General features: G+C 47.9%; 1 protein-coding gene across 2 annotated transcripts in view; it reads left to right on the top strand.

Moving 5' to 3' along the window:
* LOC126538449 (putative fatty acyl-CoA reductase CG5065) overlaps positions 1-13,160 on the top strand; it is a 134,189-nt gene that overhangs the window by 71,220 nt on the left and 49,809 nt on the right. For both annotated transcript variants that reach the window (XM_050185291.3, XM_050185290.3), the window contains exon 4: positions 2,835-3,010. In XM_050185291.3, the coding sequence (XP_050041248.1) occupies positions 2,835-3,010 (176 nt within the window). The remainder of the gene's footprint in view (positions 1-2,834; positions 3,011-13,160) is intronic.

Raw genomic sequence — 13,160 nt, 5'->3', positions numbered from 1 at the left:
ATAAGCGTAAGGCCCGTGAGTAAAACCAATTGCCCAAAATGATCTCGTTCAGCTCATGCGCCAATTTTACTTGAGTCAGGCGTCTCCCATAAAGAATTATGTCGCAGTTTCGCACAAAAGGCGAAGCATCGATTACAATAGCAAATGATTAGACAGCAGTAGACTAGACAGACAAAAGGTAGTTGTTTTATCGGCCGTATTAACGTGTAAACATGCACTTACAAACTAAATTAAGCATCCTGCCACCCGTGCAGAGGCAAACATGAACACATCTCACTCGATGACCGCAGACGCTCGCTGTCCAAACGTTGGCGTCAGGAAGAGCGGCAGCAGCAGCGAGCGAATTGACCTTCGTGCGGCCTCTTACTTCAACGCGACGAGAACACAGCGCAGACGCAGCCCTCGGCGAGTCTAGACTGTACCGGCCGCAGATCGCTTTCGGCACAGCGCCCGCGGGGCCGCGCCATACGCACCCGCCGCCGGAGCAAAACTGCCTACCCCTCCGCCCCTGCCGCCGCCTTCTGCGCGATGGAAAACGGCGCGCTTCCTCTCTTAAGCACCAGATCAAGCCACCATCCTTCTCACCCTCGCACCGTTACACTCGCACCCACAGCATACGGCACGTGGTCGCGATGTTATCGCACTTAGACCTTATACTGAACATCACGGTGACGTCGTACATTTGCATGGAGCGTCCTTGTAATTTTTATCGCATTAATAAAGTGCACAGCATACTCAATAGAACTGACCGATCAGGCACGTATGCATTTGAAGCTTCTGTGCGAAAAGGAGACAAGACCGCGACACGTCCCTTCCATCGTGCTGTGCACTGCGTTGTAGCGATGATACTTTGAGAACACTATTCTAACAAGCCGCACTTTTATTGTCTTCAGTGTGCCTACCGCCCTAAGCACGGTTGGGTCAATCATAAAAAAGTCGGTTTCGCCCAAAAGGCGAAGCATCGATTGTGATTGCAAATTAGCACACAGCAATAAAAGTAAGGATAGTAGTTGTACCGGCCGTATGAACTTGCAAACAATCACTTACAAACTAAATTAACAAGCGTAGTGTCAGTACGCACAGACAAACATCAACGCAACACACGCAATGACCGCCGAAACTCCCTGTCAAAACGCTGGCGTGATGAAGCGCGGCCCAGCAGCGAGCAATGCGACCTTCGTTCTGTCTATCGCTTGAGCGCAACCTGAGTGTCGAGAACACAGCACATGCAAAGCTACGAGCCGTCGATGCACCTAGACTGTGCCCCCAAAGCAGCTTCAATATAAATCCAGCGCGGCCGCGCCGTACGCACTTGCTGCCGCAGCGCCCCACCCCCTTTGCACGCTACGGAAGACGGCGAGCTTTCTCGCGCTTTCTTCTCGTGCGCGAGATTGCACCGTGATCGTCGGCTCATTCTCGCAAGCTCGTAGACGCAGTCTGAGGCGCGCGGCGACGGCCTTATCGCCCTTGGACTTTATACGGATTGCGGCGACGTAAAAATGCGCCTTAAGTGTCCATATAATTGCTGTCGCAATAAAACAAAAGTTAAGGGGCTCTTAATTATCTCTACGTGAATGAATGCGAAAGAATTGCGACCGCTACGGGATGCTTAGACGTTATCCCACAACGCAAGCTTGAGGGTTCGACTCCCAACAAAGGTTTTGGGTTCGAGTGCCTTAACTCTACCTTCTCTGTGCTTAACTTCGCCTTAACACCGCAGGTGATGGGCTCGCCTCCCACCAAAGGTCGCGGGTTCGAGTGCCTTAATTAACTCCTCCTTAATTCACTGTGCCGTAACTTCGCCTTGACACCAAAGGTGATGGGCTCGCACCCCACCAAAAATCGTGGGTTCCAATGTCTTAATGAGCTGCGCCTTAACACCACATGTCGCGGATTCGACTCCCACCAAAGGTGGTTTTGAGCGCCTTAATTAACTTTCCAAATTAAGTGTACCTTAATTAACTACGCTTTAATTAAACCAGAATTTTGTAGGCTCGGCTACCGCCAAAGCTCGTGGTTTCTAGTGCCTGAATTAACTGCATCTTAATTAAAATAACAGCTTTAATCAACTTCGCCTTAACACCAACTGTCGTGGGTCCGACTGTCTTAATTAACTATACCTTAAGTTTGCCTTAATAACCTCGCCTTAAGACCAAAGGTTGCGCCTTTTTCGACCATCAGTGGTCACGCCAACTGGGCCAGATATTATCGCTCATGAGCCATGTTCTCGCATTAACAGCAGATCCAACGCAATGTTGCATGACGCAAAGCGTGTTTGAGTACGCGAGGTATGGCAGCAGCAGTACCGGATGACAGCCTCGTCGCCTGCCTGCGTCACGAGGGCGATGCTTGTCGATTGAAGAATGCTAATGAGGGGTGTATGCACATTGAAGTGCGACAAGCATCCAAATAAATTTATGCCCCACACTCGTTGCGTCTCAGTGGCGCATTCATTCTGGGTAATTGGCCAAGAGTGAGCACAGAACCGTAATTGCCTGTCCGGGCACGTGTTGTCTGCTTGGCGAGACAGCAGCCATCGCGTATGCCGCGGCCCAAGTTATATCGGCAACTATACCTAGCGAGGGAACGGCGCCAAACCCCAAATAAGAGGCAAAGGATATAAAATATTACTGGGCACCCGCAGCCTGCCAAACTAAACCGCAATACCTGGAGGCCCATAATTCGACAAATGTTACGCAGCGGCACTTTGCAGTTGATAACTTATGGGAATGAGTTTCTGCAGTTCAGCCGTGACTAGGTGGCTTCCCAGTCGAAACGAAAACGTATTAAAGAAAAGGGCGTTATGTTCGAGCGGCTGCGATCTTATTCTCCAGGTCTTTGGCAGAGTCAGAGAGGAGAACCCGTCTGTGCTCAGTAAGGTGGTGGCTGTGGCCGGAGACATCCTGGAGCCTGGACTAGGCCTGGGCGACGAGGACGTCGCCGAACTGGCAGAGAACGTCTCCGTTGTCTACCACTCTGCGGCTTCTGTGCGCTTCGACGAACCACTTCGGTGAGCACTACCTTAATACATTCCTTAATTATTTGCTCATTTGATTGCGCTCGCAAAGCCGTGCTTTGAGTTAATTATTCTGTATATATTGATTGAGCAGTACCTGCGCCGATTTTGTTTTGTGCGTTTATGTATTTCGACTAATGCAACCCTTTGTTAGCTATGAAAAGATGCCAATGAAATCTTTTTCTACGATTACGATCTGTATTTACACTCTTGTAGTGGCCCTCTATAGCGCTTAAAGTATGCACTAACAAACAAACATTGCATCGTGAACTTACGTTAGAGTGAGTGTTCACAAACACGTGGTTTTCACATATGAACATTCGTCGCAAAAGCGTTTCAGTTCATACAGTTTGTGACCTGGTCACAGGAATACTCATAAAAGGCTTTTTCGTTGTCCGTGCAGAAACCTGCCGTGCAGATATCAAACATGGCTGATGCTTCCAACGATTTTTCATGCCTAAACGCTAAGAGTCGTCGTTCTACTGCATGTTCGAGCTTGCTCAAAAGTAGACGATATGGGGGGTGATGTGTGTGCAACGTTATTGTGGTGGCTAATTAGATTCATTGAATATCACCGAAGCATTACGTGAAATACAGACTGGAATCATTTTCAGCCTTCAGTGGCGCAAATTGAGTTTAAGTTTTGTGAAAATAGACCATGAACATGTTGGTGAAACATTTTATTTAAATGCGGTTAGGCACCACAGAAATCAATGTAGGCAGCGCGTCGGACGTGCCGGAGGCGGAAATGCGTCCCGTATGAAAAATGCTCTATTATCATTTGCATCAGTTTATTTTGTATCCACTGTGTGACGTACGCCCCACCCAGCCTGTTTGGTACCAACCGATTTCACCTGTGCCTGCAAATTTGCCAATTTCAACACAATAACTGTCTGCCGTACTCCGCTGCATTCTTCTAACGCGATAGCGTTAAGTGCTCCAGGTAGCAGAAAATTCGCTGTCGGCATCCGTCGCCGGTGGCCATGTCCGTCGTAAAAAATCATCCCGAACCGCAACCTCTGCAACGACGCACAATTTCTCACCACAATCACGCAGGCCCTCCGCGAGCCGCATAGGGCGTTACTGAACTAATTTAATTTCTCAAAGTAAGATTCGTAAGAAAATTCGTAAAGTCCAACTGACACACAACCTACAGACATGGTAGCGCCGGATTGCAGTTTGAACATACGTGAAAACAATTCTGTTACGCGAAAAATCAAACCCCTTTTTCCTTGCCTGCGGGGGCTATGAACCATTGATGAGTCAAGGCTTGTAGTCTCTTCCTTACAAGGGTAAGAGAATTGCTCTGCCCTGCACTGCCGCCAGGATCGGCCCACCACTGTTATCTATCGGGTACCGTGTCGTAGAAAATACGGTGTCGGTGTCAACGACGCCCGATAACGCTATCATGTTCCACTCTTAAAGGCGAAGCTTAAGCGTCCTCCAAGTTCTTTACTTGGCGCCCATTCTGTTATTTTATTAGAGTGCAGGTAATCTCCTCTAGATAATGTTATAATGATAACATTATAGATAACATTATCTAGTGGGGCGAGTATAGCAGTGCTAATGGAGGAATTAGAGGGAAGTAAATGGGATATAATAGGGCTCAGTGAAGTTAGGAGGCCACAAGAAGCATATACAGTGCTAAAAAGCGGGCACGTCCTGTGCTACCGGGGCTTAGCGGAGAGACGCGAACTAGGAGTCGGATTTTGGTTAATAAGAACATAGCTGGTAACATACAGGAATTCTATAGCATTAACGAGAGGGTGCCAGGTCTTGTTGTGAAACTTATTAAAAGGTACAAAATGAAGGTTGTACAGGTCTACGCCCCAACATCCAGTCATGATGACCAGGAAGTCGAAAGCTTCTATGAAGACGTGGAATCGGCGATGGGTAAAGTCAAAACAAAATACACTATACTGATGGGCGACTTCAATGCCAAGGAGGGCAAGAAGCACGCTGGAGACAAGCCAGTGGGGGAATATGGCATAGGCACTAGGAATAGCAGGGGAGAGTTATTAGTAGAGTTTGCGGAACAGAATAATATGCGGATAATGAATACCTTCTTCCGCAAGCGGGATAGCCGAAAGTGGACATGGAGGAGCCCGAACGGCGAGACTAGAAATGAAATAACCTCATACTCTGCGCTAACCCTGGCATCATACAAGATGTGGACGTGCTCAGCAAGGTGCGCTGCAGTGACCATAGGATGGTAAGAACTCGAATTAGCCGAGACCTGAGGAGGGAACGGAAGAAACTGGTACATAAGAAGCCGATCAATGAGTTAGCGGTACGAGGGAAAATAGAGGAATTCCAGATCAAGCTACAGAACAGGTATTCGGCTTTAACTCAGGAAGAGGACCTTAGTGTTGAAGCAATGAACGACAATCTTGTGGGCATCACTAAGGAATGTGCAATAGAAGTCGGTGGTAACTCCGTTAGACAGGATACCAGTAAGCTATCGCAGGAGACGAAAGATCTGATCAAGAAACGCCAATGTATGAAAGGCTCTAACCCTAAAGCTAGAATAGAACTGGCAGAACTTTCGAAGTTAATCAACAAACGTAAGACAGCTGACATAAGGAAGTATATTATGCATAGAATTGAACATGCTCTCAGAAACGGAGGAAGCCTAAAAGCAGTGAAAAAGAAACTAGAAATTGGCAAGAATCAGATGAATGCGTTAAGAGACAAAGCCGGGAACATAATTACTAATATGGATGAGATAGTTCAAGTGCCTGAGGAGTTCTATAGAGATTTATACAGTACCAGTGGCACCCACGACGATATTGGAAGAGAGAATAGTCTAGAGGAATTCGAAATCCCACAGGTAACGCCGGACGGACGGACGGAAAAAACTTTAATGGAAAAAGGACCTGCGAGGTTGCCAGCCCGGGCTCAGGCCACCCGGGCATTGTGTGCGGTGAGGCATAGCCTTTCCACCGCTGCCCGGGCCCGCTGGATAGCCCATAATTGGTCGTGTAGTTCTGAGCTAGTCAGAGCGCTTAGCCATCGCTCCTCGAGAAGGTCGGGTTCTATCTTGTCCTCTACGTATAGTGAACTGATCTGTGTGCACTTCCACAAGATGTGTGCCATGTCTGCGTGTTCGTGTTTGCAGAGCTTGCAGCTTGCGTCTGGATATTGTGTTGAATTTATTCTGTTTAGGTGTACTGGGTTTCGGAACGTTCTGGTTTGCAATCTTCTCCAATCTGTTTCTTGAGACCTGTCGAGTTGTTTGTGGGGTTGTGGGTATGCTTCTCTTTATTTCATGTAGTGTGTCAGTATGTCGTGGTACGTGACCAGTCTGTCCCTGTCGTCTTTTATCGCTTCTTCGTCGTCGTCGCCTCCTCCTCCTTCTCCATCGCCTCCGCCGCAGTCCTTCCCCCTTCCCCGGGGGTTGCGGGGTGTTGGGCCGTCACTGTCCGTGCCGCGGTGGGTTAGTTTTCGCGCGACTTGGTGGGCCTTCTCGTTGAGGTTGGGAGGGGCATTCATGGTAACTTCTCCCATATGTGCCGAGATCCATTTGAGGTATTTGGGTGTAATTGTGCCGTTCTTAAAGTCTTCTGCCCTGTGGTTCAGGATTTTGGCCGCCTCGGTGGAGACCCAGCCCTTTGTGAAATTCCTAATAGCCGTCTTGGAGTCGCTGATTATTGTTCTGTATTGTTGCCGACCGCTGATTATAGCCAATGCGATTGCCGTTTCTTCCGCTGCCTCCTACGATCTAGTCCTTACGGAGCCCGCAGTCACGGTCTTTCCTTTCGTGCATACGACCGCCATTGCGAAGAGGGAGTTACCTTTGTCAGCGCCGACACCACCATTGTCGTCCCTGTTTCGGGGGTAACGCCGGAAGAAGTAAAGAAAGCCTTGGGAGCTATGCAAAGGGGGAAGGCAGCTGGGGAGGATCAGGTAACAGCAGATTTGTTGAAGGATGGTGGGCAGATTGTTCTAGAGAAACTGGCCACCCTGTATACGCAATGCCTCATGACTTCGAGCGTACCGGAATCTTGGAAAAACGCTAACATATTCCTAATCCATAAGAAAGGGGACGCCAAACACTTGAAAAATTATAGACCGATCAGCTTACTGTCCGTTGCCTACAAAATATTTACTAAGGTAATTGCAAATAGATTCAGGAACACCTTAGACTTCCGTCAACCAAAGGACCAGGCAGGATTCCGTAAAGGCTACTCAACAATAGACCATATTCACACTATCAATTAGGTGATAGAAAAATGTGCGGAATATAACCAACCTTTATGTATAGCTTTCATTGATTACGAGAAAGCGTTTGATTCAGTCGAAACTTCAGCAGTCATGGTGGCATTGCGGAATCAGGGTGTAGACGAGCCGTATGTAAAAATACTGAAATATATCTATAGCGGCTCCACAGCCACCGTAGTCCTCCATAAAGAAAGCAACGAAATCCCAATAAAGAAAGGCGTCAGGCAGGGAGATACGATCTCTCCAATGCTATTCACAACGTGTTTACAGGAGGTATTCAGAGACCTGGATTGGGAAGAATTGGGGATAAGAGTTAATGGAGAATACCTTAGTAACTTGCGATTCGCTGATGATATTGCCTTGCTTAGTAACTCAGGGGACCAATTGCAATGCATGCTCACTGACCTGGAGAGGCAAAGCCGAAGGGTGGGTCTAAAGATTAATCTGCAGAAAACTAAAGTAATGTTTAACAGTCTTGGAAGAGAACAGCAGTTTACGATAGGTAGTGAGGCACTGGAAGTGGTAAGGGAATACATCTACTTAGGACAGGTAGTGACTGCGGATCCGGATCATGAGACTGAAGTAACCAGAAGAATAAGAATGGGCTGGGGTGCGTTTGGCAGGCATTCTCAGATCATGAACAGCAGGTTGCCATTATCCCTCAAGAGAAAAGTTTATAATAGCTGTGTCTTACGAGTACTCACGTACGGGGCAGAAATCTGTAGGCTTACGAAAAGGGTTCTACTCAAATTGAGGACGACGCAACGAGCTGTGGAAAGATGAATGGTGGGTGTAATGTTAAGGGATAAGAAGACAGCATATTGGGTGAGGGAAGAAGCGCGAGTTAATGGCATCTTAGTTGAAATCAAGAAAAAGAAATGGGGGCATGGGCAGGACACGTAATGAGGAGGGAAGATAACCGATGGTCATTAAGAGTTACCGAATGGATTCCAAGGGAACGGACGCGTACCAGAGGGCGGCAGAAAGTTAGGTGGGCGGATGAGATTAAGAAGTTTGCAGGGACAACATGGCCACAATTAGTACATGACCGGGGTAGTTGGAAAAGTATGGGAGAGGCATTTGCCCTGCAGTGGGCGTAACCAGGCTGATGATGATGATGAATCTCCTCTATACGCCGTTACTCGTCACGTCCAACTTCACGGACTTCCTTGTCTTAACTAGGCTAACTGCAATGAGGTAACTTTGGATAAATTTGTTAATAATGAGTAGTCTGCATAGTTAAATGGACCCTGAAACAATTTTGACGATATTGTACAAACGTACTGAGTCGTTAGAGTAGGTCCTTGCGACCATTAATTGACGCATGTAAGTACTCCGCGTAAAGCGTGTAATTTATTACAAGGTTTTAAAAGTGTACGTCGCTGCCGATCGCAGCACACTGTTCGGCGGGATTTTCAGCTGCCCCTACCCGTGTGACGTAAGTCACCCACTTGACGTCAATGGGGCAAGCTATCCGATTGGATGCCCAGGGCGCGTCGTCGATAACTTTTTAAAGTTTATAGTGAACAAATGATGTTCGTAATAGTTGGAATGTTAGTAAATTTGTCTCTATAAAAAGAAAGTAACAGAAATAGAATGCACAAGAACGCTAAAGTTGCTTCATCGGCTTGAGTGAGCGCCTCCACCCATCCGTCGGAAGGCCCAGCCTGCCTGTGGTTACCCGAGTACCAGATGCGTTCGGCGCTGCGACAGAATGCTCGCAACGCACGGAGCTTCGATAGGTCTCGCTTGGGGTCGACTGCCAAGCGGCTGCCGGAGAGGTTGGAGAGGCTTCGCGCGCTCGCTTCTAGAGAACCGGAAGTAGACGACACGATGTACCATCATGATGCAGAGCCAGTGAAGGCGGAGCTTAGCGCCGATCACTCGGCGAACGTGTTGAGGAGAAAATGCATGGCTATGGAGGAGGGTAACTCGTAACCGTCCGGAGCTCTCTTAATATGAAACGCTTCACAAAAATTGTGGTGTGAATGATTAACTTTAGCTCTACCCTACGCGTCTACAAATTTGTCTGAACCATTTCAAGGGCCCTTTAAATGAAGCGATCTTGCCAAAGTTGTATTTGGTAATTGTGTATCTTGTCATGAGCCATTACATAGCGGTTACAGAGACGATGCGTTCAGTTAGTGGTTAGCGGATATGACGCAAATTCCAGCACGCCCAATCCGATATTGCCAGCGCAGCGCGGTCACGGCCTAATCTCGGAACCCAAATCGAGAAGCCACGCTGAATATCAACGTGGTCATAGGTAATTTCCGGCAACTAGTAATAGCAGCGCATTTATAATTTTCGTAATGAAAACGTTTATTTTTGCGAGCTTTTTATGACGCATCCACGCTTGTTGCACACGTAAAATTTGCCACGGAGACATGGACTGCGCAGAAATAAGGACCGGGCATTTTGCAAAACATATGCTCTGCGTTCTGTTCCTTCTCTTGTCAAGGGAAAACTCGTGTGCTCAGGCAGCATATCATAAAAAAAATGGAGGACGCTTAAGCGTCGCCTTCAAGAGTGCAACGTGACAGCGTTGCCGTCGACCCGCCAAGGGGTGTAAGACAATGTGCTACGGCGCAGCGATCACTTATGAGGCACCCCGCATCGGACTTTGCACCCACCAATCACGCGGTGAGCGCCGAGCAACGCGGCGTTCGGCGCGGCAATGAAACGTGCGCCTGAGCAAGCGGAACGAACCAAAGAACTCGGTGTCTCGGAGGGAGAAACGATCTACGCGAGCCAAGTGGCGTGATCGGCACGGACAGCCGGGCCGCGACGCGCCATGAAGGCCGACGCGATCATGGAGCTGACGCCTCGATGGAATCGTCCTCTATCTCGCTTGGGAGCACCGCGCAGACGCATGACTCATCGGAAGCAGCTCGGCACACATCGCAGGGGACGCTTTCCCACCAGACGCGCTACGGCGCAGCGATCACGTCAGAGGCGTCTCGCATCGGGCGCTGCACCTAGGAACCGCGCTGTGAGCAGAAAGAGGAGCCGCGTCGCCTAATCACGAGGGTTCGAGTGACGCACGCTGGAAGTTTCAAGGGGAGAGAGCGAAAAAACTTATTAAACACAAGGGTAGTGGGGCATCCTTGCAGCGGTCCCCACACGGCCCGAAGGGGAGAAGATCAAGATGGCTCTGCGTGTGCGCTGAGTAAATGTAGCTGAAACGTACTTCGCTACTCGTGTAACTGCGACTTCTGTAAGTTACATGCTCATAATTACAGATATACAGCGCAGTATAACTTTCTACGGCACCTTTCTAAGGCAAGACCGCATTCACTAGACGCTTTTGTACCGCTTTGAACCATCGAACTCGTGGCTGAGTGGTAGCGTCTCCGTCTCACACTCCGGAGACCCTGGTACGATTCCCACCCAGCCCATCTTGCAAGTTGTTTTTATTTATTAAGTGCCGCCCGGGATTTATCGCTCACGGCCGCCGGCGCCGACGACACCGGCTTTTCTGCGACACGAGCTCCTTAACGCTGTCGCGTTAATAAACACACACAAAAGGCTTCTGGTCAGTAAACAAAACAAAATTTAATTTGTGGGTGTGTTAAAATGAAAGTTCCACACCTAATCCAATACGTATGATCGAGAAAACGAGGACCGAATATAGAACCCGATAAACAATATTTTCTCAATTCTAAAGCAGCGTGAAATATGAAGTTCGCGCAGAATTCATTTGTTCAAAAAATGAAACTCAGGCTTATACGTGTGGACACATACATGTACTAATGCCCCTCAGTCGTCTGAGGGGCAATTGATGCGCTTGTAAATGATAAACAACTGCTGTAAATTGTCTGGGGCACCATGGCAATGACGGTTATGAAACAAGTTACCAGATGTACGTGTACAGTGCTGCGTTCGCTGCAGGAGAGAAGTGTCAGATACAGCACCGCACGTTGTTTCAAAAGAATGCTATGCTGTGAGACTGGCCGAATAATAAATCGTAACATATTCGTGTATTAGGTGGCCTCAAAGTGACCCACTCTTACTGAATAACTGGAAATTATTGAGCACAAGTTATATGTCACGTGCATACGCTGAGAAACTGGTGGCAACAGCTACCTACTAAATAAAATCCTTCAGAATGGTCCTTGCATCCATCGTTATTTCTCACGTGTTTTTAACCATTATATTTTGGACAACTTGGAACAGTACGTTCTCGAATCAAGAACTGTGTCCTCGGTTCCTTTGCGTTTCGTCTGTCCCTTGCTTGCTATTCGCCGTCGGTAATGTGTACAAATCGTATAGCATGGACTGTCCGATTCGAAATTTCCAATATTACTGCCTTTCTAGTTGATTAAGGCTTCGCAACCAATGCTGGTTTCTGGTTCCCAATGCGGTGACATAAGGTCCTCGTCACACGAGCAGCTACTGCTGACACATCCCTGGTGACACGAGTGCGAGTCACGAGCAACGTGTGTATGCTCTGACCAAGCTGAAGTTCAAGTGCAGCTGCCGCCGAATGGTTGCCTCTCGTTTCGAACAGGGCTCGCTGGAAACGCGCCGGTACGGGGCCGGAACCAGCGACAGAGAGTGACTGCGTGGGCTGGTTTCCGAAACATTCCTTTGATCAATGAACAGGCTTTTTCTAGTGCACTATTCACAAAGGGCTTATCTCCTTCCTTGTTAATTGTGCGCAAAAATGGACTTTTCTTGGTAGAAAGACCAGAGAAGCTTTCAGGTTGAGCGTCTTCTCTAGTTATGATCCGTTTTTTTTTTTTTTTATGTGCACGCATGGCTCGAAACAAGCTCCGCAAGACTTCACCAAGGTAAAGGACCGCTTGTGTGCACATAAAAAGTTTGCGTGCACATAGTTTGGGGCATTTCCTGTGTGGACTGCATCTACACTTGTCCAGCGCTCTGCTGGAGCACTGAGAGAACGCATCAATGATCGCCAAATAAATTAACGTGACAGTTAATTTATTGCCCGGATGTTTACTGATACAGTCGACACCGAACGGATGGCGCCTTGCCCCAAGTATATTCCCGATCATTGAGTCACGTGCTTTCGACGTCCTTATGAGTGCCGCACTTTGACCTACGGTGGCGTTCAGCTGCTGAGCTCGAGAGTTCGACCCCTGCGGGATGAAGGGAAATGTGCAAACGCCCGTGTAATCATATAGATCTCGGTGCACGTTTAATAACACCAGGTAGTCAACTTTAATATGGAGTCTCCCACTACGGTGTACCTCGTAATAAGGTCCTGGTTTTGGCACGTGATAACCCAGAATTTAATTTAATTAAGAAACCTGTAGTGGTTACCAAACTTTTGGTCAGTCACCAGAGGCTTTCGTGTTGTTTTGTTCGTTCACTTGTCAACGCGTTCTCTGCGCTGTTCGCCATGTTGCACAAAAACAAAACAGCCCGGCTTTGAACTCCTTTAATTCACGGAGTCTGCTCTGTATCCGCAACATCTGAAACGATATTCGTGTTTTAATATTTTGTTGTGGTTGCGTACTGTTGGCGGGCTAGCTGGTGATCTATTCTTTGTGGCAGTGTTAATGAACATATACACGCAGGAAAAAAGCAAGGGAGAGGACAGAGTGCTGACTTTCACCTAAAAGCTTTTATTGAGGAAAGCTCGCCAATTTATGCCAAGGGCACATGAGACAACATACTTTGTAATGTCTTTTATTGATGTGCCCTTGGTATAAATTGGCGAGCTGCCCTCAATAAAAGCTTTTAGGTGAAAGTCAGCACTCTGTCCTCTCCCTTGCTTGCTTCTTTGCTGCGTGTATATACATTTGCATTAACACTGCTGCAAAGAATGCTGTAGTTGGCCTCTATTGTCAACTAGAATATCGGCTACGCCTGCTTGCTGTTCAATTCGTACTTCTCTCATCCTCTTTGCGTTACACCTACCATTTTCCGTTAGGACATGTAGAAACGTTTGCAGACA

The sequence above is a fragment of the Dermacentor andersoni genome, chromosome 4 (genome assembly GCF_023375885.2).
Source record: "Dermacentor andersoni chromosome 4, qqDerAnde1_hic_scaffold, whole genome shotgun sequence".
NCBI lineage: Eukaryota > Metazoa > Arthropoda > Arachnida > Ixodida > Ixodidae > Dermacentor > Dermacentor andersoni.
Note: the sequence above shows the minus strand (reverse complement) of the source record. Positions and strands in the feature narration are given on the sequence as shown.